Source organism: Harpia harpyja, chromosome 9, assembly GCF_026419915.1.
Source record: "Harpia harpyja isolate bHarHar1 chromosome 9, bHarHar1 primary haplotype, whole genome shotgun sequence".
NCBI lineage: Eukaryota > Metazoa > Chordata > Aves > Accipitriformes > Accipitridae > Harpia > Harpia harpyja.
In genome coordinates this window covers 41371224-41395377 of record NC_068948.1, presented here as the reverse complement: position 1 = coordinate 41395377, position 24154 = coordinate 41371224, and the positions used below count along the sequence as shown (strand labels likewise).

The 24154-nt window shown below is 57.7% G+C and overlaps 3 protein-coding genes and 1 gene segment (V, D, J or C); all 4 read left to right on the top strand.

Annotated features, from left to right (window-relative positions):
• Window positions 1–323: 323 nt before the first annotated feature.
• Window positions 324–1865, top strand: CHCHD10 (coiled-coil-helix-coiled-coil-helix domain containing 10). The gene is made up of 4 exons (XM_052797696.1): window positions 324–433; window positions 519–708; window positions 1021–1171; window positions 1603–1865. Exons 1-4 carry the CDS (start codon window positions 378–380, stop codon window positions 1620–1622), a joined length of 417 nt encoding a protein of 138 aa, XP_052653656.1. The 5' UTR covers window positions 324–377; the 3' UTR covers window positions 1623–1865.
• Window positions 1866–6255: 4390 nt separating this feature from the next.
• LOC128146620 (pre-B lymphocyte protein 3-like) lies at window positions 6256–10004 on the top strand. Its single transcript, XM_052798136.1, has 2 exons — window positions 6256–9033; window positions 9282–10004. The coding sequence occupies exons 1-2, from the start codon at window positions 8787–8789 to the stop codon at window positions 9608–9610; spliced, it is 576 nt and encodes a 191-aa protein (XP_052654096.1). The 5' UTR covers window positions 6256–8786; the 3' UTR covers window positions 9611–10004.
• Window positions 10005–10697: 693 nt separating this feature from the next.
• LOC128146483 (vacuolar protein sorting-associated protein 29-like) lies at window positions 10698–13163 on the top strand. Of its 2 annotated transcripts, XM_052797896.1 has the most exons (4): window positions 10698–10736; window positions 11151–11339; window positions 11901–12136; window positions 12731–13163. In XM_052797896.1, the coding sequence occupies exons 1-4, from the start codon at window positions 10734–10736 to the stop codon at window positions 12846–12848; spliced, it is 546 nt and encodes a 181-aa protein (XP_052653856.1). In that variant the 5' UTR covers window positions 10698–10733; the 3' UTR covers window positions 12849–13163. The 2 variants fall into 2 exon arrangements, with proteins under 2 accessions (XP_052653856.1, XP_052653855.1); XM_052797895.1 differs by having other exon boundaries at window positions 10699–11339.
• Window positions 13164–14184: 1021 nt separating this feature from the next.
• Window positions 14185–16760, top strand: LOC128146547 (Ig lambda chain V-1 region-like). The segment is given in 3 exon segments: window positions 14185–14230; window positions 15878–16170; window positions 16674–16760. Coding segments are annotated over 3 exon segments (426 nt in total).
• Window positions 16761–24154: the final 7394 nt, after the last annotated feature.

Genomic DNA, 24154 nt, shown 5'->3' with positions numbered 1-24154 from the left:
CGGTCCGCGCCTCCGGGCGCCGGAGGAGCCCCCCCCGCCTTGCTGCGGTTCGGGCTCCGGCCGCCATCGGCGCTGGGCCCCCCGTTCCCTCAGGCGGCTGCGGGAGGGGAGAGGCCGGGCGCCGGGAGGCGGGCGCGCCCCCTAGCGGGGACGGGCGGCGGGCAGGGGCGGGGCACCGAGCGTGGCGGAGGGGGGCGGAGCCCGGGCCCGCCCTGCCCTCCTCCGCCCAGCGAAGCCCGGCGGGAAGACCCCGCCTTCCCTCAGGAGGGCGGGGCGGGTGGCGTCGGCCGCTGCGGCCGAGCATGCGCGCGGCGTCACGTGGGGGCGGCGGCGGCGCCTCTTAAAGGCGGCGGGAGGGGCGGGAGAGCTGTGAGGCGATGGCGCGCGGCGGCAGGAGCGGGGGGCGGCCCGCGGCGGCACCGGCCCCGGCCAGGTACCGGGGGCGACGGCGGGGCCGGGGGGGGGGGGGGGTGTCTCTGCCCACCCGCCGCCCCTTTCTGACTCGCTCCTCTTCGCAGCCCGGCCCCAGCGGCCCCGGTGCCGGCGGCGCAGCCGGCGCAACCCGGTCTGATGGCGCAGATGGCGAGCACGGCGGCCGGCGTGGCCGTGGGTTCCGCCGTGGGACACGTCGTGGGGAGCGCTCTCACCGGCGCCTTCAGCGGCGGCGGCGGCTCCTCCGAACCGGCCAAGGCGGCGGTTCCCGCCCAGGTGAGAGCGGAGCCGGGCCGGGCGTCCTTGCCCTGCCCTTGCCCGGGGCGGGCCGTGGCCCCGCGGGGCGGTGGGCTGCGGGACCGGGGGTGAGGAGGGGCGGCGGGAGCTGGGCCGGCAGAGCCGGTCCTGGGGAGCGGGGACCGCCGGGCCTTGCGAGGGCCGCTCGGCCCGTACGGCGAAGGACGGACGCAGGGGCAGGCCAAGGTGACGGGGCCGTTCCCGGTGAGAGGCGATAAGGAGCCGCCGTGTTTACTGAGGGAGGTGCCGCTGCCCCCAGAGCTCTTTCCCGAACCGGGTCCTTGCCTGCAGGAGCCCAGGCAGCAGCCCGTGTACCAGCAGTCGCCCTACGGACCCTGCCACTATGAGATGAAGCAGTTCCTGGAATGTGCTACCAACCAGAGAGACCTGACCTTGTGCGAGGGCTTCAACGAGGCGCTGAGGCAGTGCAAGAATAGCAACGGTGAGTCTGTGCCCTGTCCTTGCAGGAGGGCTGGGTAGTGAAGGAAGTGCTGCCCGGAGAATACCCAAGGGGGTTCAAAGGTTGCAGAAGCAATCTGTTGTGGTTGTAGTGCTCCTTAAGGCTTTAAACAGGAAGCAGTTCTGCCTTTCCTGTGTCCTGGAATGTGGAAGGGAACTGGAAAGGGCAGGAGAAATGATCCTGACCATGTCTCTCAAGGTGAGGAGGCTGTAGGTGCCCTCCTGCAGGTTCCTCTCTTGCTGCTGTGGGAAGCCTGCTGCTTTCCCTACTTGATGCCCTAATTCCTGCTGCACCTGTTAAAAGCAGATGTCAGTAGCTATGTCTTGATCTGGTCACCTTGGGTAAGAGAGCTTTTATTAACTCCAGCTGCTGGAATGTGCACCTAATGCTGAACTTGTACTTTCTCCCTGTAGGTGTTTCTTCTCTCCTGTGAAGAATCTGCCCCCCCCCCTTGTATAGGGGAGAAGAGCCTGGTGTAGAGCCCTGCTGCCTGCAGGGAGCAGAAGGATGGACAGGGGATGAGCTGGAGGGAACAGACTGACCAGACAGGAGTCTTCTAGTGGTAATTTACTTCTCGACTAGTAGAGAAGGAAAGGAGTGGTTGGACCTGTGGGAATTCAGAATTCAGATAGTGCTGTATTTATTACAGAGAAATAAAGGAGTTTATTTGGACCTATCACTTGTGCTTGTTCTTTATTTAATTCTCAAGCTAAAATTAAGCTACCAAAATGTTAACAGTATCAGCCACTTAAAGGACAAGGCACAATTGTGTATTTCCTGCAGACAGGAGGTGCAGCCTAGCAAGAGCTGTGCTTGCATGACTTGGCAAAAGCAGATCCACAACTGAGTGGAGACTGGATTGGCTGCCCTCCAGGCAGAGGAGGGGCTGGAGAGAGGTAATCTGAGATGTGTCCTACAGTATTTTCAGTAACAAATTATTTTTCCATTGATACCCTCTTCCTGAAGAGCTGTTCTGACCCCAGAGCTAAGAAAATATGACCTGTCTGGCAGTGTGACTCAGATACAGTTGGCTGATCTTACTTAAAAGCCTTAGCAGGTTATGCAATATTCTCAAGGTCACCAGCCTCAGGTTAAGTTCAGAGCTGCTCTCCTCTTGCTGTAGCAGAACAGTTTCATGAGTGCTGCCTGCAGACTGGCCTCCAGCAGGAGACCCTGTTCCCCATGTTGGTGTGAAAGATAACTTTGAGGCTTCAGCTGGAGTTTTAGTGGCACAGCAGTGAAACCATGACACTTTCAGATGTTTAACTGCTGAATTTTCATGGCAGAATTAATCTGCCAACTGCTGACCTCTGGCTGTTGAATATTGGGCAAGTTCTCAGCCCCTTGCCTGGATTGGTGAAGAAATCCATGTCTAGATGGTAAAAGCTGGCAGCAGGTACTGGAGGCTGGTGTTGAAAGTCCTGCCCCTTCTAAATGTCAAGCCTTAAATTCTTGGTGGTAGATAATGTCCCGAGCTGTGCCTGGCCTTATCTGGAGTGCCTTGTGCTCTCCTGAGAGACAGCCAAGGAAAAAAGTAGATGCCAGAGACTCTAAAAGCAAGTGCTTGGTGTGGTGAGCTGCCCCAGTGTGAGCAGGGAGGAACCACTGTAATGAAGCTGTCTGAACTAACTGCCTTCAAGAAATAAATATTAGACTGATACTGGTGTGTGCTGGTATGAGTGGAGAAGCTGTTAAGGAGAGCCATCAGGAGCACCTGCAGCAGGTGTGTGCTGTCTTCTGACCTGTCTTGGCTAAGTGCTAGCAATGCTGCTTCTGGAGTTGTGAAGACTCCAGATGTCTCTTGAACAGCTTTTCCTGGTGACTGCAGTGGACAGTCTCTAGAAGGCCACTGCCAGTGTGGTGATGGTATTGAAGGCAGACGCATCCAGTGATGCGGGTGTATGTTCCTCTGGCTGCCAGCGCAGGTGGGTTGAAAGGAGGTGCAGTTTCTTGTCACTTGGGAGTGCAGGCCATGCCATGGGAACATGAGTGATCCCTTGAAGCAGGAGGGTGCTGCTTGTGCCTGGCTGTGGTGCTGCTTTTGCATGGTTTGTCAGGGTGCGGCTTTGGAGGTGGTAGTGTGGACCCCTGAGAGGAGCAGGGGGATCCCAGGAAAAGGAGCTAAGTAGCAGAGGATTCTTGTTGAGCTGGGGGTGAGTGCCTGGGCAGTACGGCATGGTGGTTGAGCCCTGGTGGGTGGCTGCGCTGCATTTGTGACCAGTAATGGGTCTGTTCCTCATCTAGGGATGTCCTTGAGCCTGAATTCACCTGCTACCCACAGCCATTACCGGTGTTGTGAGGGGGCATAGTGGAATGCAGAGGACAGTCCCATGGATGGTGTACAAGGGCTGCAGTGGGGAGAGGAGTCATGCCTGCACCCTTGGCTCCTCTGTGGAGGTGAGGTGGGTGCCTGGCTCTTACCTGCTAGGTCAGCGTAGTGCTTCCCCAGGTTCTCTAGCAAGGATTCATAGCAGGTGGCCTCAGAGCTTTCTCCTCCTGCCAGCAGAATGGGAGAAATGGATTCATCTCTCTCCTGGCTGAAAACTGAAATAAAGACTTGTAACTGGGGCAGGCAGCTCTGCCCAGGGAAGGTTCTTCCTCCCCCAGAGCAGCCACCTCAGACAAACATAAGGTTCAGCTCTAGCTCTTCATCTGAGCTGGCTTCTGCCTCCTCAGAGTTACTGTGCACGTCCAAGTGACTGCTGAATAGACACCCCCCCCCTTTCCAAAGCTGCATCTTTGTTTCTAGGAGGTGAAAGGGTTTTCCTGGTGTGTGGAAGCCCCCCCACCAAAGCAGACCCTTCTTGGCTCAGAGGCTGAACTGTGCTGTCTTGCCAAGGAACTTACGGATGACTCTGATGAGGATGTAGTGCTCCCTTTCCCATAGGTATTTACTGGTGAATTCGGATGCAGGATTTTCCACTTTGCTCAGGTTCATCAGGGCCCCCGTTTCATCCAGAAGATCGATGCAGTCTGGAGGGAGAGAGATGTGGTGAAGAAAGTCCAATGTGCCCCTGTGCGGCCAACATGAGCCTGTGGGGTTTAGAGGTATTTTCCTTTGCAAGTTATGCTTTGAAGAGAATCCGTTGAGGTCTAGAGGGGAGGAGGTTTGCTGCCCCTTTCCCTGTGATGATCTGGGATTCCCATGCAACCTGTTTGTTACTCTCTGCTGCTTCTCTATGGGTGAGTCCTGGTCCCTCTGGTGACTGCTGCTCAGGAGCACTTGTACCTTCAGGTGTGCACTGACGCTTCCTCTTCAGGTGAGCCGTGAGGATCAGGATGCGGCACTGCAGGTTCACCATCTCCTGGCACTTGGCTGCAGACAGGGAATGAGCCCTGAGATATGAGTGTGGTCACCCTGAACCCAGGGGCCCCGTGGACATGGCAGGAGGCACAGCGGGTGGCTGAGAAGTGCCCGCTGTCATGGCCAGCAAAGGTAGGATCCCTGCGTTGCCATCACCAGGTCTTTGAGCTGCCATATTACAGCCGTGTCTGCTGGTGTTTGGTGCTGGGAATGCTCCAGGTTAGGAGCAGGGATGAACGTTTTGATTTGGGGAAAATGGTTCTGATTCATGAAGTGTCTCTGTCCTTCAACTTTGTTTCATCAAACATGAGTAGGAAAAAGCAGTGAGCCCTGGCCCTTGCCAGTCCCCTTCCACAAACTTGTCCCGGTCACAAGGGGAAAGAGCTGGAGATCACGTCAGAGTCACCAGGGGACATTTTGGACATGAACTCTCACCAAGTTTGTCATGATTGAGAAATCCCCAGGGCTGACACATGTCAGTAGTCAGAGCTGGGGATCCAATTCAAATAGCAGAGGGAGCAAAGGCTTAGGACCATGTGTGTCTGGTGGTTTCAGCTGCAAGTGTCTGGGGTCAGGCAAAGGCTCTCGGCCAACTGGGCAAGGCCAGGACAGGGTCTGCTCGTTCCCTCCCACCAGCCGCAGATACCTGCTCTCTGAAGCTGAGGGCCAGGATTTGAGCCAGGGAACCCTTCCCACACAGCCAGGAGCAGAGGAGGTCTGCTGGCAGCTGCCCCATGACTCTTCTGGTTGTGTCTAGATAAGCAGAGCTCCTTCCAGTGATTCCCCAGAGCTGCAAGGCTGGGAACACATCCTTGCCTCTGGCCTCCCTCCCTGCAATTAACTTAGCTCTGCTGAGATGGTTTTTCTCCATGATTCATTGTGTAGGGGTTAAAGATCACCCTTTTTTATGAGGCAAAGTATGCTGATGTGCCCTGGCAGAGCTCTCCTGCCCTGTTTCCTAATGACTGGGCATTGCCATGCATCAAGGTACCATGTCCCTCCCTGCCCCTATGGGGCCACCACCTGGTGGTGATGAAGATGGTCCAGGTGACCAGCTGGCCCCCAGAGCTGAGGCAAAGCTGGTGCTTTCCCCCTGTACCTCTGTATCTCACAGTAACGAACATGGTGCTTAGCATGCCTCTTCCCAGAGCTTCTCTCCTCTAGCAGGGGCCCAGGCCTGCAATGGGGTGGCTGCTGGTACTGGGTGCTGTCCTGCAGGCGGTGGGGATGACAAAATGCCTGATGGTGATGGTATTAGCTGCTGGAGAGCCCTGGGGAGGGGCTGCATTTCCAGCTGATGCTGTCGCGGTTTCAGTAGCCAGATTTCCCAGCAATGGGGAATGGCCCCCGCAGATTCCCAGGCCTTCTGCAACTGGGGAGTGGGAGAGGGGGATAGAGCAGGGGCTGGGCTAAACAACAGCCTGTTGGTAAGGCTGCTTGCTCTGTGTGGTCCCAGCTGCTCTGAATTTCAGACTTTTTGCAGTCTTGGGGTGTTTCCTGCCCCAGCTGTTTGTCCTGCAGCTCATCTGGGCTGTGATGGTCCCAGATCTGCCCACCCTGCTCCTAGCTGAGCCCAGTGCTGCTGCAAGGGCAGCTGCGGTCTCCTCTGCAAGATGGTCGGATGCCAGTGGAAAAACCTTCCTCAAGACCCTGCCTGCTCTGGTCCTACTCTGGAACATGAGGTAGTGGGGTTTCGCAGCCTGGGAGGAGCTGCGGGCAGTTGTCAGGACGGCAGCTGCACCTGTGCTGCAGAGCAGGAGGAAGCCACAGGGCTTAGCAGCAAATGTGGCGTGGTGCAGCAGTTAAGTCCTGGTCCACGTTTTGCCCTGGCCTGACAGGGGTAGCTGTGCTTGGTCAGTGATGTGTCAATCTAGGATAAAACCTGCTTTGTCTGGGTGAGTTCCTTCTGTTCACTGAGCACCTCTCGTACCTCGTGCAGGAGGGAATAAAGCTGGCAGAACAGGGTCAGCATGAGGCTGGGCTTGTACCTGCTCTTGCACCTTGCACAGCCAGGTACTTTCCTGCACGACTGGGCTGTCAGAGTGATGTGCATGGCTTATGCACCAGCCGCATCTTCCATTCGGTGCCCAAATGTTGCTGTACAAGTGATCCTGCAACAGTGCTTAGGGGGCCCTGTAGCATCACGCCCTTTTCCTGCAGAGATGCTGAGACATGGATGAAATCACACCCCCAGGCTGGTCAGCAGATGTGGAGGACCTGAACGGTGGGAACCAATAGCAACACTGATGTACTGCATATCCAGTGCCCGCTGCTCCGTGGACTAACTCCCTTTCTCCAAAATGCTCCTCCTTGCACAAGGAGCTGATTTCCTTCTACCTTCGTGGGTTTTTGTTTCACATGTCTAATCCATATACTTTATCTGCTCGGGGCTTGGTGACAGGGTGTATGTGTGGTACTCCTCACCTAGGACACATGTGCAGGGTGACTCATGTTCACCTTGCCACCACCTTGCAGAGTTTGGGGAGTGCTGGTGGGCAACAGCTGGAGCTGTGTCTGCAGTGTGCTCCTACCTGCGTGGGCTCAGGGGCCTGGCTGCATGAAACACAAGCTGCTGATATGCTGAAATGGCAGGGCTTCACAAGGCCAGAAGACATCAAGGCAAAGCCCCAGCCTTGAATGGGCTTTGGAGCTGGTCTCATGCAGCTGCTGCTGCCTGCTGTAGGCTGGCTCTGATAAGTCTAGTACAGCAGGTTTGCCTGGATGGGCACAGGTGGGACACAGCCAGGCTTTACTGCATGTGCAGGGACTGCTGTGTGGCACCTGCGTGCTCCACAACCCCCTGGCAGGTGTACAAAAGCCCTTGCTGCCCTCCCGTACTGCAGCATTCCCTGCAGCCCAGCTGCGCAAGGTGCTGTACGGTCCCATCAGATCTAACTGGCACCTCGCTACTTCATGGCACTGCAGGTATGGACCCTGCTCCTTGTCATCTGTGTTACAGCTGCTCTGATTGCTCCAGTCACTGCCTTTCACTCGTCTTCCCCTCGCTGCTCCCAAGGGAGGCTGTGTCACAGTAAATTGGGCAAGGTTGCATGGGTAATTGCTTTTGTTAGACCAGCTAATAGAGAATGCAGAAAAAATAGACGAGCCTTTGGGTGCACCAGCCCTTGTTCAGAGCGCTGCAGTGTGGCACAGCAAAGCAAGCGACCAGCTTGCTGCATCGCACCCTTGGATGATGGTGGTGCTTCCTCTTCAGGATCTGCCCGTGCCAGAGACACAGTGCTGGGATGTTCTAATGAGGCAGGGCTCTGTCTCGGAGCTCCATTTTCCCTCAAACGCAGAGCACGCGTGGGCCAGTCACGTCAGGAACCGCTTCCAAACTTCTTTGGCTTGGGGATGCCTTGGGAGTAAGGCTGGGTGCTGCAGAGGGGTGGGAAAGGGCCATCCCTGGATGGTGATGTGGTGGCATCAAGGGTGGGGGGCTGAGCCTGCTTGTGGAGGGCAGGAGATACCCACTGGTTATGGGACACTGTGAAATGCCTGCTGACCACCCTGCTGCGAAGGACTGCCATGGGCTGGAGGGTGCAGAGTCGTGCCGGGGGGGAGGCCAGCCCTTGATTGTGACTGGCTGTGTAATGTGGTGTCTCTGGGCCCTGTGATGGGTGTTGCAGAGAGGAGGGGCTTTACGCCCGGTGAGTCTGGCAGCCTTTTGCAGTAACGGTCTGCTGTCTTTCCGCACGAGGCACCAGCTGTGCTGCAGCTGTGTCTCGCTGCACTGGCTCCCTTGGGAAATGCCTTCTGGCAGGTGACTTCAGCAGCCACCCTGCATGTTTGCCTGTGGCTGCTGATTCTGAGGCGGCCCTGGCAGAGGCAGCACTCTCAGCACCGTTGGCAGCTCCCAGCCTGTGCTGTGGGGCAGTCATTCTTGTCACAGCGATGGAGCTGCATGGAGAAGGGAGCAGCAACTTTCCTTATATTGCTTCTGTGATGAGACAGCTGCAGGGGGGGCTCTGGTATGTCCTGTCTTTCATTCTCCCTGGTGGCAGCAGAGCCAGCTGGCCCCCAGCCTGCTGCTACCACAGGGCATCCTTGGTGTGGTGTGGCTCAGGCGCTCAGCCTCCTGCGCTCCTGGTGGCAAAGGGCCCAAGGCAAAAGGTCGGAGTGTAAGACCTCAGGGAAATCTCTCTGCTCCCCCCATCAGAGGAGAGATGGTCAGTGATGCCTCCCCACTGTACCCCAGTACCCGGGGCACAGGGTAGTGGGGCAGGCTGTATGTGCATCGGTGCACCTGGAGGAAATGGCCTAGCCTAGGGTGAAGGTGGGCGGTGGGTCGCGATGCTTAGCTCTCGCCCTGCTTCTTCGAGCCCCCTCCCTGAAGCCCAGCTGCAGCAAAGCGAGCAACGCACAGAGCTGGAGTCCCTGAGCCCCCTGTGTGATTTACATACACCTCACCGGCGCCAGCGGCACAGCAACCTGGGTTCGTGTAGCACTGCAGACCCTCTCCGAAACAGCCTCCTTCCTTTGCTTCCTGCTATGGTCCTGGGCTTCATGGTCCTGCTCCTGGTGGGGACGGTGGGGACAGGTAAGGGTGGTGTGGCTGAGGTAGCTGCTGTCTGGGGGGGGAGCACTGCGGGGTGGCAGGCAGGACTGGGCTGTACGAGGGGGATGTTAGTGTGAGTAGGGCGTTTTGCTCCAAGGCGGTGTGGTGTGATAAGCTGGATGGAGGTTGGGTAACGAGGTTGCCTCAAGGGAGCAGGGGGACATTTTGGGGCTGGGGGCAACGGGGGACATGGCTCAGCCCATCAGTAACTGCATCCTTGGTGCGCGCAGCTTCCAGGGCTCAGCCCGTGCTGACCCAGCCATCCTCCATCTTGGTGATGCCTGGGCAGACCGCTCGGCTGTCCTGCACCCTGAGCCCCCAGTACAATATCAGTGAGTTCGGCATCTCCTGGTACCAGCAGCGCCCGGGGCACTCCCTGCGCTATCTGCTCTATTATAACTCTGAGCGAGACAAGCACAAGCCCGCCAAGATTCCTGACCGCTTCTCTGCTACCAAAGACCTTGCCAGCAATGCCTGCATCCTCATCATCGCATCTGCCTGCCATGAAGACAATGGCACCTATTACTGCGCCCTGTCACATGCCTTCAACTGGTTTTAGAAACGGGGAACAAAAGCTTTCTGCATTTTCCCTTGCAACCCTGACGCAAAGCCCTCAACAGGGAGAATGGCAGCCCGAGGAGGAATGGAAAAAGACCCTCTTGTGTGCTTGAGCAAGCCCAGCAGCACGGCATTGTGCCGTGAGGTGCAGCAACCTCCCCTTTGACCCCAAACGTACCCCATGGAGCATTAGACAGCCTGACGCAGTGCGAGACCTGCCAGGGCTCGGCCCAGGAACACAGAGGAGCAGGGATCTCCTGCTGCGGTGGGAGGATGGAGACCTCTGCTGTGGCCAGGCTCTCCTGGGCTCTTCCAGCACTCGGCACAGCGCAGGCTTGGTCCCAGCTTGGGCTTCTGCGCAGTTTGGCTCGCCTGATAATAAAGGTTAATCCTTAGCCACGCGGCTCGTGTCATGGATGTGGAGTCCGGGAAGAGCCCCTCGGGTGTCTCCCTGCGGGGATGTCGCCATGCCCTGGGATACCCGAGTTCGGAGGGTGACCCCAAGGCGCTATGGCGAGGCGTTTGGTGGGATCTCTTGGGCCTGGATGGAGCTGTGTCACCCATCCCTGGCGGAGCCCGCTTTCCCCAGAGAGCCAGACCCCCACCCGTGCTGCCCTGTCCCCGCACCGTAAGGACCTGTCCCCTTCCGGAGGCCCCTCAAGGCCTCCTCACGGCCCCCAACGTCTCCCCACACCCCCCATCTCCCCACAGCCGCCATCTCCCCTCACGGCCCCAGCGCCCCCCCACAGCTTCTGAGGGGAAAAGGATACGTTGAACCACGCGGGCACTCGTGGGTACTTTATATGAACATTTTCACACAGAAAGATAATGCATTTTTCCACAAAAATCCCACAGATTTCATGAAAAAAGCTGCGGGGAGGAGGGACGACACACGCCAAAGCGCTGGGCACCCCCTCACCGGCGACGGCCGCACTGCGCATGCTCACCACTCGGGCAGGCACAGGGGGCGGGCGTTAGGCCCCTTCTACAGGCGCCTGCCTCACGTGGGGAGCTGCTAGCGCTGCCATTGGCTCGGGGGAGGAGAAAAAGGCGGCGCGTCACTTCCTGGCTACCTCAGTGCGCGTCAGAGTAACGGAGCGGCCGGAGCTGTGTGGAGGAGCAGGATGGTGAGCGGCGGCCAAGGGGGGCCGCGGCCGCTTCCCTACACCGCCGCCGGGCCGGGGGAGCGGCCCCGAGCCCGCAGGTTCAGCGTGGGGCGGCTGCTTGGCGCGGTTCGCCCCGTTGCGGCGGCGGCCGCCGTCTTGGTCTTCCCCCGGGCAGCGCATTCCCTCACCTCCGGCTACGTAGGGGAGTGAGAGCGCCTGGCTCTCCCCGGGTGGGAGCAGGCTGGGCTGTCTGTGCGGGGCAGCTCGGGCATGCTGAGGGGTTGTTTCCTCAAAGCTGAACCTGAAAGAAATCCCTGCTGGGCCTGTAATGATTTGCCAGACTTTGCAAGCACCCTGGAGCGGCAAAAAGGCTTTGTGCTGTTCTGTTAAGTAACTTGGGTTAAAACACTCTCTTTCCTCCTGATGTGTGCAAAGTTGGTGTTAGTATTAGGGGACCTTCACATCCCACACCGGTGCAGTGGTCTACCGGTGAAGTTCAAGAAGCTGCTGGTTCCAGGAAAGATTCAGCACATCTTGTGTACAGGAAACCTCTGCACCAAGGAGAGCTATGACTACCTCAGGACTCTGGCTGGGGACATCCATGTTGTTAGGGGGGACTCTGAGGTAATGTTCTTGCTGCTGTTAATTCCTCAGCCTGCCTTCCTGCATGCAGTGGTTGTCTCGATGAAACCTGGGGAGTCCTTCAGCACTAGCAATTCCTGAACTGTAATTCACCAGGATAGGAAGTAGGAATGAGTAAGACTGAAGAAACAAAAATTTTTTAGACCCTTCTTGTTGCACTTGCAACAGGGGGGATTGGGTGTTGGGGGTAATACATGCACTTGATTCATATGAACTCTGTCACAAATCTGTCTGTGATTGCTGTGAGGCCTCTGGAGTCCCCCAGCTGGCTGTGTAGTTGCAGAAATTGGGGGCTTGTGTGTGTGTGTTCGTTTACTGTTGGGTAGCCTTGAGGCTCCTGATATCTGTGCAAATTTCCTGCTCTTTGCTCTGTAGTAGCTCTTGCTGGGGTGTGGTACAAGCATCCAGTGGGTTCGCATGCTGAAAGGGACCTTGTGTGCTCAAATGGTGAAAAGAGGGTTCATGTCTTGGAACATAGGAACCAGCATTGCATAGGTGAAGGGTCTCTGGCTGATTTATAGGTGGTGCCTTTCTCCTTCTCAGAGCCTGAATTATCCTGAAGAGAAGGTTGTAACTGTCGGGCAGTTCAGAATCGGGCTGATTCACGGCCATCAAGTTATTCCCTGGGGCGATGCAGCCAGCCTGGCACTGCTGCAGAGGCAGCTGGATGTGGACATTCTCATCTCGGGACACACGCACAGATTTGAAGCATTTGAACATGAAAACAAATTCTACATCAACCCGGGATCAGCTACAGGAGCCTACAGTGCTTTGGAAACGTGAGTGAGGGGGGGCCTGAGCTGCCCAGTGCAGCAGAGCCCATAGGCGTTACCTGAAATGCATTGATTCACCTGCGAGTGTCTGGTCACCATGATGCAGAGCACTGGTGAGGTGCTGTGAAGGAGCAGGAGGCCAGCCCTCTCCCTTCCCGGGGTACGCAGCAGGGCTCCCCTGCTCCCAGGGTTTGACTTGGCCCACGTGTTGGGCATGGCAGCCCAGCACTGGAGTGTCTGGGGCTGCCTCCTGGGCCCAGAGAGGGGTGAGTTGCAGCAGCTTCTTGAAGGCGTTTTGCTTTCTGGTGTCTTCCCAGAGGCCGCGTGCTAATGTTTGGTAGGAAATCAGGCTTCTGGAGGCAGTGTCGGCTTAAATGCCTGAGCCTGACACGACGTAGGCTGTTGAGTAGCCTCGAGGGCTGTTGTAGGCTGAGTGTAACTCTGCCTGAGACGCTGTTGTCAGTACCTGCAAACTGCAGTGTTTCCCAGATCCCTGCAGCCCTTGGCAATGCAGTGTATTAGAATACATAAGCAGAAGGTCTGTAAGAGCAAGAAGTGTGAGCTAACTGGAAAGGTTGACAAAGTATGTTTTCTTTCCAGGAACATCATCCCTTCGTTTGTGCTGATGGACATCCAGGCTTCCACAGTTGTGACTTATGTATACCAACTAATTGAGGGTGATGTGAAAGTAGAAAGAATGGACTTCAAGAAGTACTGAATGACGTTCAGGCCTGCTCGTTGGCTTCTCCCCGCCGTGCATTCCTTCTCTCTCCGGTGAAGTCGAAGGGGAGGCAGGCCACGGGGGGGTGCTGCTGCTGCGGCGTGTTGGGCTGTAGAGCAGCCGCATCGCTCTACTGCTCGTGAGCTTGTGAGAAAACGTTAGTCTTGGTTCCCAACCCGCAGGTGAAGCAGAAGCAACTGCTGATTAAGAGGCCTGTGGAAAATACCCTGTGTCTAAGGAGGAGCTGCTGTGTTCCTGGCCTAAGGGAATCACAGAGGGTGGTGGTAGCTTGGCACCGAAGCTCTTCTGTAAAACAACAGGCACAGCATAATAAATTCCTTTCTTTGGGCGTGTGGGTCCCGTTCATTATGCTTCTAAGAGGTGAAGGGGGTCTGGCATTTGGTGTGAGGGGGCTGCGAGGGAGGACAGGAAGCTGCAGTTTTCTTCCCGAGACACGGCCCTGAAACATTTCGGGCTCTGTCAGAGATGCCCAAGGACTCTGCTTCGGCAGACTCATCCCACCTCCTGCTTAGGGCAGCACGGAAAGGCAGAGGCAGGTCTGGGAAGAGTGGTGTGGAGAGCTCTGCGCCGGTGTGCGGAGCTGGGCGTTTGCCCTCATGCTCCACAGGTAGCAGAGGCCGGAGCACTGCTCCTCGTCCCCGTGGTGCTGCTGAGAAGTGGGAGCGTCTGCGGTGCTGGAGGCATCGTGGCCCCTGGCCAGGGACGTCTCGGAGCACGGGCCTGCAGTGGTGGTGCTGGTGCGGTGCTGGGCCGGCCGTGGGTGCGGAGCCCTGCGGAGAAGCGGGAGGGGAAGGGGAGCGCGGCTGGAGGAGCTGTGCTGCTGCAGAGGGATGCTCTAAGGGTGGGTGGGTGATGCCAGGGTCGCGGGCCGGGCAAAGGCGGCTGCAGAGGATGCTTCAGCAAGGCAGGGTAGAAAAGCGGTCCTGCCGTCCCTCGGCACGTGTCTCGGCTGAGGTTGTATTTGTCAAAACCAGAGTTGAGGAGCATTTGCCTGGACACCCCGGTCCAGCGGTCATGGTCTTATGGATCCTGAGAGAAACCCGGTTGTGGTGCCCTGGTGCGAAGCAGGACCTGGTTTTCCCAGCTGAGTGGCCCACGGAGCAGACAGCCCAGCGTGATCTTTGTGTCTTTGGTGAGCCAGAGACGTGCCTGCAGTGGGCAGGGGGATCACTGGGACCGGAGCTGCCAGGGAACATTGCGGGGCCACATTGGCATGGAGGGGCCGTGCCTGGGCAGGTGGGGGCTTAACAGGGAGTTGGAGTCCATGGCACCACCCAGTCAGTGTGGGGATGCGGACTGGCGGGATCGTGCCATGGCCTGAGCCCCTCTCCTCTTTACGCTGCTCACGCATGGCTCGGGTGCCCTGGCCAGACTCGCTGCACCCATCCGGGGCCTTTGAGCAGAGGGGTCCCATCCCTGTCCTGCTGCCTGGGAAGGGCTGTGCTGGTGGGGCACTGGCTGACCCCCGTCTTCTCCCCTCTCTCCTCTCCCTCTCCAGGTTCCCTGGTCCAGGCAGCGCTGACTCAGCCACCCTCCGTGTCAGCGAACGTGGGACAAACCGTCCAGATCACCTGCTCTGGGGCTAGCAGCAGCGATGGTGTTGGCTGGTACCAGCAGAAGGTTCCTGGCAGTGGCCCTGTCACTGTGATCTATAGCAGCAACAAGAGACCCTCAGACATCCCTTCGCGATTCTCCGGATCCAAGTCTGGCTCCACAGCCACATTAACCATCACTGGGGTCCAAGCCAAGGACGAGGCTGTCTATTACTGTGGTAACAAGGGCAGCGGCAGTTATGCTTAGTGACAAAGAGATGTGGGAGTGAGCTACAGAGGACTTAAAAATGGGACTTTTCTGCCCTTCTTCATGGCTGAGCAGGGCTGTGGGGCTGGGGCAGGTTCCTGTCCCCTCTGCATGACCATGGCTGTGAATGTGCTCCCTTTTGTGTCCCAGAGAACTGGAGGTGACTTTGTGGCTGGGGACCATTGTCCCGGTCCCTTCAAAGTTCACAGTGTGACATTGTCTGCCACCCCACGGGCTCTTGCTGCTGATGACCACGTCCTGCTGCTGCTGCCAGAGCTGCCTCTGTGCTGGAATATGTTGGGCTGGGCTCTGCTCCCCAAATTTCCCTGTGATCGTGTCTGGTTCTGTTCTCCTCTGACTTTGCTGTTCCCCACCCTGCTGCCCAGGAAGGGCTGTGCTGGTGGGGCACTGGCTGACCCCCGTCTTCTCCCCTCTCTCCTCTCCCTCTCCAGGTTCCCTGGTCCAGGCAGCGCTGACTCAGCCACCCTCCGTGTCAGCGAACCTGGGACAAACCATCCAGATCACCTGCTCTGGGAGCAACTACAGCTATGGCTGGTACCAGCAGAAGGTTCCTGGCAGCGTCCCTGTCATTGTCATCTACAAAGACAATCAGAGACCCTCAGACATCCCTTCACGATTTTCCGGGTCCAAGTCTGGCTCCACAGGCACGTTAACCATCACTGGGGTCCAAGCCGAGGACGAGGCTGTCTATTACTGTGGTAGTGTGGACAGCAGCTACAATGGGGAGACAGGGCAATAAGGAAGTGACACAAAAACCTCCTGCCATCACAGGAGCCAGTTAAAAGTCTCTGCTGTCCCCGTTTGATGGTGGGGCAGGTCACCACCATGGCCCTGCCCTGTGCTACAGGTGGCTGTGCCTAGTGTCCTGGATTGGCCATCCCTTAGAGCCCCAGGTCTGTGCCCATCCCCTGTCATTTGGGGAGGAGAGGGGACAGGACAGGATAAGATAGAATAGAATAGAATATTTCAGGACCTTCCACCTGGGTACCTGATGCGTGGCTGGCCTTCTCCCTCTCCTCCGCACGGTGCTCGCCCATTGCTCAGTTGCCCTGGCCAGACTCGCTGCACCCATCCGGGGCCTTTGGGCACAGGGGTCCCATGCCCACCCTGCTGCCCGGGGAGGGCTGTGCTGGTGGGGCACTGGCTGACCCCCGTCTTCTCCCCTCTCTCCTCTCCCTCTCCAGGTTCCCTGGTCCAGGCAGCGCTGACTCAGCCATCCTCCGTGTCAGCGAACGTGGGACAAACCCTCCAGATCACCTGCTCCGGGGGTAGCAGCTACTATGGCTGGTACCAGCAGAAGGTTCCTGGCAGTGCCCCCGTCACTGTGATCTACGATAACAGCAAGAGACCCTCGGGCATCCCTTCACGATTCTCCGGATCCAAGTCTGGCTCCACAGGCACGTTAACCATCACTGGGGTCCAAGCTGAGGACGAGGCTGTCTATTACTGTGGTAGCAGGGACAGCGGCAGTTACACTGTATGTAGTAACAAAAAGATGTGGGAGTGAGATACACAGGAGTTAAAAATGGGAGTTTTCTGCCCTTGTTCCTTCATGGCTGAGCAGGGCTGTGGGGCTGGGGCAGGTTTGTGTCCCCTCTGTATGGCCACTGCTGTACATGTCCTCCCAGTTGTGCCTCATGGAGCGGGAGGTGACTCTGGAGCTGTGGACACCTCGTGCCTGTCCCTACAAAAGGCATGGCATTGCCTTGTCACCTGCCCTGCTGCCTCTCGCTGCTGGCAGCTCCGTCCTGCTGGTTCTGCACGTTCTCCTCGCAGTGCCCCAGGGACTCTGGTTTCCTCAGTAGTACCATGGCTTTTGGGCACAGGGGCCCCGTCCAGCACACGGGGAGGGCTGTGCTGGTGGGGCACTGGCTGACCCCCATCTTCTCCCCTCTCTCCTCTCCCTCTCCAGGTTCCCTGGTCCAGGCAGCGCTGACTCAGCCACCCTCCGTGTCAGCGAACGTGGGACAAACCGTCCAGATCACCTGCTCCGGGGCTAGCAACTATGGCTATTACGGCCGGTACCAGCAAAAGGCAACTGGAAGTGGCCCTGTCACTGTGATCTAGTGGAATAGCAACAGACCCTCGGGCATCCCCTCGCGATTCTCCGGATCCTTGTCTGGCTCCACAGGCACGTTAACCATCACTGGGGTCCAAGCTGAGGACGAGGCTGTCTATTACTGTGGTGGCTACGACGGCGGCAGCAGCTATGGTGTCTGGTGACAACAAGTAATAGGACATGAGACACAGACTCCTAAATCAGGGGAAGGTTTTCTGCCCTTCTTCCTCCCGGACAAGCAGAGTTGTGGCTGTGGGGCTGAGGCAGGTTCCGTCCTCTCTGCACCACCATGGCCGTGAATGTGCTCCCTTTCGTGTCCCAGAGAACTGGAGGTGACTTTGTGGCTCGGGACCAATGTTCTGGTCCCTTCAAAGTTCACAGTGTGACATTGTCTGCCACCCCACGGGCTCTTGCTGCTGGTGACCACGTCCTGCTGCTGCTGCCAGAGCTGCCTCTGTGCTGCAATATGTTGGGCTGGGCTCTGCTCCCCAAATTTCCCTGTGATTGTGTCTGGTTCTGTTCTCCTCTGACTTTGCTGTTCCCCACCCTGCTGCCCAGGAAGGGCTGTGCTGGTGGGGCACTGGCTGACCCCCGTCTTCTCCCCTCTCTCCTCTCCCTCTCCAGGTTCCCTGGTCCAGGCAGCGCTGACTCAGCCACCCTCCGTGTCAGCGAACATGGGAAAAACTATCTGGATTACGTGCTTTGGGAGTAGCAATGCTTATGGCTGGTACCAGCAGAAGGTTCCTGGCAGTGGCCCTGTCACTGTGATCTACGAAAACACAAAGAGACCCTCAGACATCCCTTCACGATTCTCCGGATCCAAGTCTGGCTCCACAGCCACATTAACCATCACTGGGGTCCAAGCCGAGGACGAGGCTGTCTATTACTGTGGTAACAAGGGCAGCGGCAGTTATGCTTAGTGACAAAGAGATGTGGGAGTGAGCTACAGAGGACTTAAAAATGGGACTTTTCTGCCCTTCTTCATGGCTGAGCAGGGCTGTGGGGCTGGGGCAGGTTTGTGTCCCCTCTGCATGGCCATGGCTGTAAATGTCCTCCCAGTTGTGCCTCACGGAGCGGGAGGTGACTCTGGAGCTGTGGACACCTCGTGCCTGTCCCTACAAAAGGCATGGCATTGCCTTGTCACCTGCCCTGCTGCCTCTCGCTGCTGGCAGCTCCGTCCTGCTGGTTCTGCACGTTCTCCTCGCAGTGCCCCAGGGACTCTGGTTTCCTCAGTGGTACCATGGCCTTTGGGCACAGGGGCCCCATCTGGCACCCAGGGTGGGCTGTGCTGGTGGGTGTGAGGTAGTGAAAGAGTTAATGTCTTAAACCTTGTGGTGGGGTAAGTTCTGCTCAAAGACAAACCCTGCACAGCTAGGAACCAAGGTGAAAAGCCCATCAGCTCAGACATAAGCAACAGGAGGGGGAGGGCGTGCTGGAGGGTGCGCAGCTCCCTGTTCTGATACAAAGATCAAACAATGGCAGTGTCTGCAGGGAAGGAGAAGTTACTCCACAAAGGACCCCCAAGCCCAAAGGCTCACAAACTGCTCCTTAGCCTGAGGAGTTTGGGTGCCCACCCGAAGGATGGGCAAGGATGATAAAAGGACACAATCTGAAGCCCCGGGTGCGCAAGCCCACCGGGACTGGACCCCTCGGCCGACTGAAGCAACGCTGGACCCAGGACCGGTGGAATCTTTCACTCTTCCTTTCTCTCTCTCTGTCTTCTTCTCTCTTTCCTTTTCCTTTTCCACAATCCCTACACCTCATCCGTTTCAAGATATAAACCGTTGACCAAGTCTGAGACTAAGAGTGGATCCAGCCGCCCCTACACCCTTCTCTGAGGAGGAGTCTGGAAAGCAAGGGGGTCTGCTCTGAACCTCATGACTCAACGGGAGGGATCTCCTTATTCCCTGAATTGATGTATATGGTTACATGGTTTACAGAAGTAGTCTTATGCCAATTCCTGCTGTGAGAAACCCTGTCACCTACTGCCACACCTCCCCAGTTCCCTTCCCTTCTGTCATGAATAAAATCTTTAACTGATCGTTTGGTGTCATTTCACCTTAATTTAGCCCGAGGGAATATGGAATTAAACAGGACTTCCTGGTCTGTCCAGTCTCGCTCGTGACAGTGGAGCACTGGCTGACCCCCGTCTTCTCCCCTCTCTCCTCTCCCTCTCCAGGTTCCCTGGTCCAGGCAGCGCTGACTCAGCCACCCTCCGTGTCAGCGAACGTGGGACAAACCGTCCAGATCACCTGCTCTGGGGCTAGCGATGATGTTGGCTGGTTCCAGCAGAAGGTTCCTGGCAGTGGCCCTGTCACTGTCATCTACGATAACAACAAGAGACCCTCGGACATCCCTTCGCGATTCTCTGGATCCAGGTCTGGCTCCACAGGCACGTTAACCATCACTGGGGTCCAAGCCGAGGACGAGGCTGTCTATTACTGTGGTGGCTCCGATGGCAGCAGTGGTGGTCAGGGTCATGTTGATGCTGAGATTTGTTCTTTCCCTCCTGTTCATTTCTACGCCTCCCCCTGCGTGGGGAAGAGCTGCAAAGGGTAGGCAGTTGGCTCCTTTTTGCATTTGCGCCTGTTCTGGCTCTGCCTTCGCAGGGGTTTGTCTCATCTCTCTCCTGATGCCACCGCCCCTCTGGTGCTGCCAATGCAGTGTCAGCGCGTGGTGCTGAGCACCTCCTTTCTTTGCCCCAGGGACCTGGAGGGGATGGTTTCTGTGGGGCAGAAGTGCTGTGCTGCTGGGCAGAGGGAGCCTCTGTCCCTCTTGTGTCCAAGGGCCGTTCCCTGGAGATGAGCAGAGGTGGGGTCCGGGGGAATCCCCGGGCTGGGTAGGGACCCACTGGCTCTGGGAAGGTCTGTCCATTGCAGGGCTATGCTCTAAGCTGCCAGGCACTATGTGCCCCTTTCCGTTCCCCGCCCGAGTACTCTGGGCCTGGGCTGCATTTGGGGACGTTCCTGACTCATCCCAAGGGGTGCAGAGGAGCCCAAGAGCCAGAGCCCATGTGCCCTTGGTGCTTTGTGCTGCCGTGGGGACAGGAGGCGTGTGGGGAGAGGACGCTACCTGGGGCACATTTGATCTCAGAAAGGCCCTGGTGGAGCTCATGCCCCCTGCCCAGGCAGCCCCCCGTCTCTGGTCTCCATGGTGGTGCCTCTCACCAGCCCACGCTGTGCTGGAGATGCCCCCCTTCTCTTTGTCACACGCCAGCTCCCCGCAGCTTGTCACCAGCTGGGGACCCCTGCCCTGCCGTCCCTGGCTGCTGGCCTGTACGTGGCCCCATCTGGGGCACGGGCAGGGGTGTCTCCAGACTGCGGCAAGCGCTGAGTGCCCCCGGGAGGCCGTGCCCCTGGGCTGCCCGGTCTCAGGAGAGGGATGAGGTGTGCCCCGAAGGGCAGCGGGCAGGGAGAGAGACCAGGCTCTGGCTCCAGCAATGCCTCCGGCAGTGCCTGGGCTTGGGGCTGCACCCAGGGCGTCCCATCTGTGTGCCTGCGGGCAGCGGAGTCCTGTCCCCGTCCCGCTGCCTGGGAAGGGCTGTGCTGGTGGGGCACTGGCTGAGCCCGTCTTCTCCCCTCTCTTCTCTCCCTCTCTGGTCTCTAGGCAGGGCCTACACAGCCGCCCCTGATGTACATGTCACCAGGTGTAGAGTCCTGGATCTCCTGCTCCACGATTAACAACAACTATGGCTGGTACCAGCAGAAGGTTCCTGGCAGTGGCCCTGTCACTGTGATCTATGAAAACAACAAGAGACCCTCAGACATCCCTTCGCGATTCTCCGGATCCTTGTCTGGCTCCACAGGCATGTTAACCATCACTGGGGTCCAAGCCGAGGACGAGGCTGTCTATTACTGTGGTGGCTACGAAAGCGGCAACAATAGTGTCTGGTGACAACGAGTGATAAGAAGTGAGACACGGGCTCCCAGATCAGAGGAAGGGTTTCAGCCCTTTTCCCTCAAGGCCGAGCAGAGTTGTGGCTGTGCAGCTGAGGCAGGCTCCTCTCCCCTCTGCACAGCCATTGCTGTGAATGGCCTCCCTTTCACGTCCTGGAGCACTGGAGGTGACTTTGTGCTGGGGACCATTGCTCCTGTCCTTATGAAGTTCACAGTGTGGCTTCTCGCCCATCCCACGGGCTCTTGCTACTGGTGACCACCTCCTCCTACTGCTGCTGCCAGAGCTGCCTCGGTGCTGGGACGAGCAGTGCTGGCCTCTGCTCCCCAGCTTTCCCTGTGACTGTGGCAGGGTCCACTCTCCTCCGACTGTGGCGTTCCCCATCCTGCTGCCCGACACAAACTGTCCAGATCACCTGCTCCGGGGGTAGCGGCAGCTATGGCTTGTTGCAGGAGAAGGGACCTGGCAGTGCCGCTGTCACTGTCTGAGCAGGGCTGTGGGGCTGGGGTAGGTTCTTGTCCTTTCTGCATAGCCATGGCTGTGAATGTCCTCCTGATTGTACGTGCCATTTGGGAGGTGGCTCTGGGGCTGTGGGCACCTCGTGCCTGTCCCTACAAAAGGCATGGCATTGCCTTGTCGCCTGCCCCGCTGCCTCATGCTGCTGCCGACCGCATCCTCTTGCTTCTGCCAGCTCTCCTCACAGGCAGGGCCCCAGGGCTCAGGCCTTGGGCTCCGTATGTGGGGCTGGCTTCCCTCTGTGCTGGTAGGGTTGTTGGGCACGGGGGTCCCATCCCCGTCCCACTGCCCACAGAGGGCTGTGCTGGTGGGGCACTGGCTGACCCCCGTCTTCTCCCCTCTCTCCTCTCCCTCTCCAGGTTCCCTGGTCCAGGCAGCGCTGACTCAGCCACCCTCCGTGTCAGCAAACGTGGGACAAACTGTCCAGATCACCTGCTCCGGGGGTAGCAGCAGCAGCGGTTATGGTTATGTTCGCTGGTTCCAGCAGAAGGTACCCAGCAGTGCCCCTGTCACCGTCGTCTACTACGACAACAAAAGACCCTCAGGCATCCCTTCACGATTCTCCGGATCTACATCTGGCTCCACAGCCACGTTAACCATCACTGGGGTCCAAGCCAAGGACGAGGCTGTCTATTACTGTGGTAGCAGGGACAGCGGCAGTTACACTGTATGTAGTAACAATAAGATGTGGGAGTGAGATACACAGGAGTTAAAAATGGGAGTTTTCTGCCCTTCTCCTTCATGGCTGAGCAGGGCTGTGGGGCTCGGGCTGGGCAAGGTTTGTGTCCCCTCTGCATGGCCATGGCTGTAAATGTCCTCCCAGTTGTGCCTCACGGAGCGGGAGGTGACTCTGGAGCTGTGGACACCTCGTGCCTGCCCCTACAAAAGGCATGGCATTGCCTTGTCACCTGCCCTGCTGCCTCTCGCTGCTGGCAGCTCCGTCCTGCTGGTTCTGCACGTTCTCCTCGCAGTGCCCCAGGGACTCTGGTTTCCTCAGTAGTACCATGGCTTTGGGCACAGGGGCCCCATCCGACACCCGTGGAGGGCTGTGCTGGTGGGGCACTGGCTGACCCCCATCTTCTCCCCTCTCTCCTCTCCCTCTCCAGGTTCCCTGGTCCAGGCAGCGCTGACTCAGCCACCCTCCGTGTCAGCGAACGTGCGACAAACCGTCCAGATCACCTGCTCCGGGGGTAGCAGCAGCGATGATGTTGGCTGGTACCAGCAGAAGGTTCCTGGCAGCACCCCTGTCACTGTGATCTACAATGACAACCAGAGACCCTCGGGCATCCCTTCACGATTCTCCGGATCCAAGTCTGGCTCCACAGGCACGTTAACCATCACTGGGGTCCAAGCCGAGGACGACGCTGTCTATTACTGTGGTGGCGAGGACAGCAGCAGCAATGGTGAGACAGGGCAATGGGGAAGTAACACAAAAACCTCCTGCCATCACAGGAACCAGTTAGAATTCTCTGCTGTCCCCGTTTGATGGTGGGGCAGGTCACCACCATGGCCCTGCCCTGTACTACAGGTGGCTGTGCCCAGTGTCCTGGATTGGCCATCCCTTAGAGCCCCAGGTCTGTGCCCATCCCCTGTCATTTGGGGAGGAGAGGGGATAGGACAGGACAGGACAGGACAGGGTAGGATAGGATAGGATAGGATACGATAGAATAGAATAGAATAGAATAGAATAGAATAGAATAGAATAGAATAGAATAGAATAGAATAGAATAGAATAGAATAGAATAGAACAGAGTAGAATAGAATATTATATTATAGTTTGGGACCTTCCACCTGGGTACCTGATGCGTGGGCTGGCCGCCTCCCTCTCCTCCGCACAATGCTTGCCCATGGCTCATGTGCCACAGCCATACTCACTGCACCCATCCAGGATCTTTGAGCAGAGGGGTCCCATCCCCATCCTGCCGGTCCGGGAGGGCTGTGCTGGTGGGGCACTGGCTGACCCCCATCTTCTCCCCTCTCTCCTCTCCTCTCCAGGTTCCCTGGTCCAGGCAGCGCTGACTCAGCCACCCTCCATGTCAGTGAACGTGGGACAAACCGTCCAGATCACCTGCTCTGGGGCTAGCGATGATGTTGGCTGGTTCCAGCAGAAGGTTCCTGGCAGTGGCCCTGTCACTGTCATCTACGAAAACAACAAGAGACCCTCGGACATCCGTTCACGATTCTCCGGATCTACATCTGGCTCCACAGGCACGTTAACCATCACTGGGGTCCAAGCCGAGGACGAGGCTGTCTATTACTGTGGTAGCTTGGACAGCAGCAGCACCTATGGTGTCTGGTGACAAGAAGTAATAGGACATGAGACACAGACTCCTAAATCAGAGGTAGGTTTTCAGCCCAGATTCCCTGGTCCAGGCTGTGCTGACTCAGTGTGGTGGGTTGACGCTGGCTGGATGCCAGGTGCCCACCAAAGTCGCTCTATCACTCCCCTTCCTCAGCTGGACAGGGGAGAGAAAATATAACAAAGGGCTTGTGGGTCGAGATAAGGACAGGAGAGATCAACTCACCAGTTACCGTCACGGGCAAAACAGACTCAGCTTGGGGAAAATTAACTCAATTTATTACAAATCAACAAGAGTAGGGAAATGAGAAATAAAACCAAATCTCAAAACACCTTCCCTCTACCCCTCCCTGCGTCCCGGGCACAACTTCACTCCCGGATTCTCTACCAACCCCTCCCAGCAGCACAGGGGGACGGGGATGGGGTTTATGGTCAGTTCATCACACGTTATTTTCTGCCGCTTCATCCTCCTCAGGGGGAGGACTCATCACACTCTTCCCCTGCTCCAGCGTGGGGTCCCTCCCACAGGAGACAGTCCTCCACGAACTTCTCCAAAGTGGGTCCTTCCCACGGGCCGCAGTTCTTCACCAACTGCTCCAGCGTGGGTCCTTTCCACAGCGTGCAGTCGTTCAGGAGCTCACTGCTCCAGCGTGGGTCCCCCACGGGGTCACAAGTCCTTCCAGAAAACCTGCT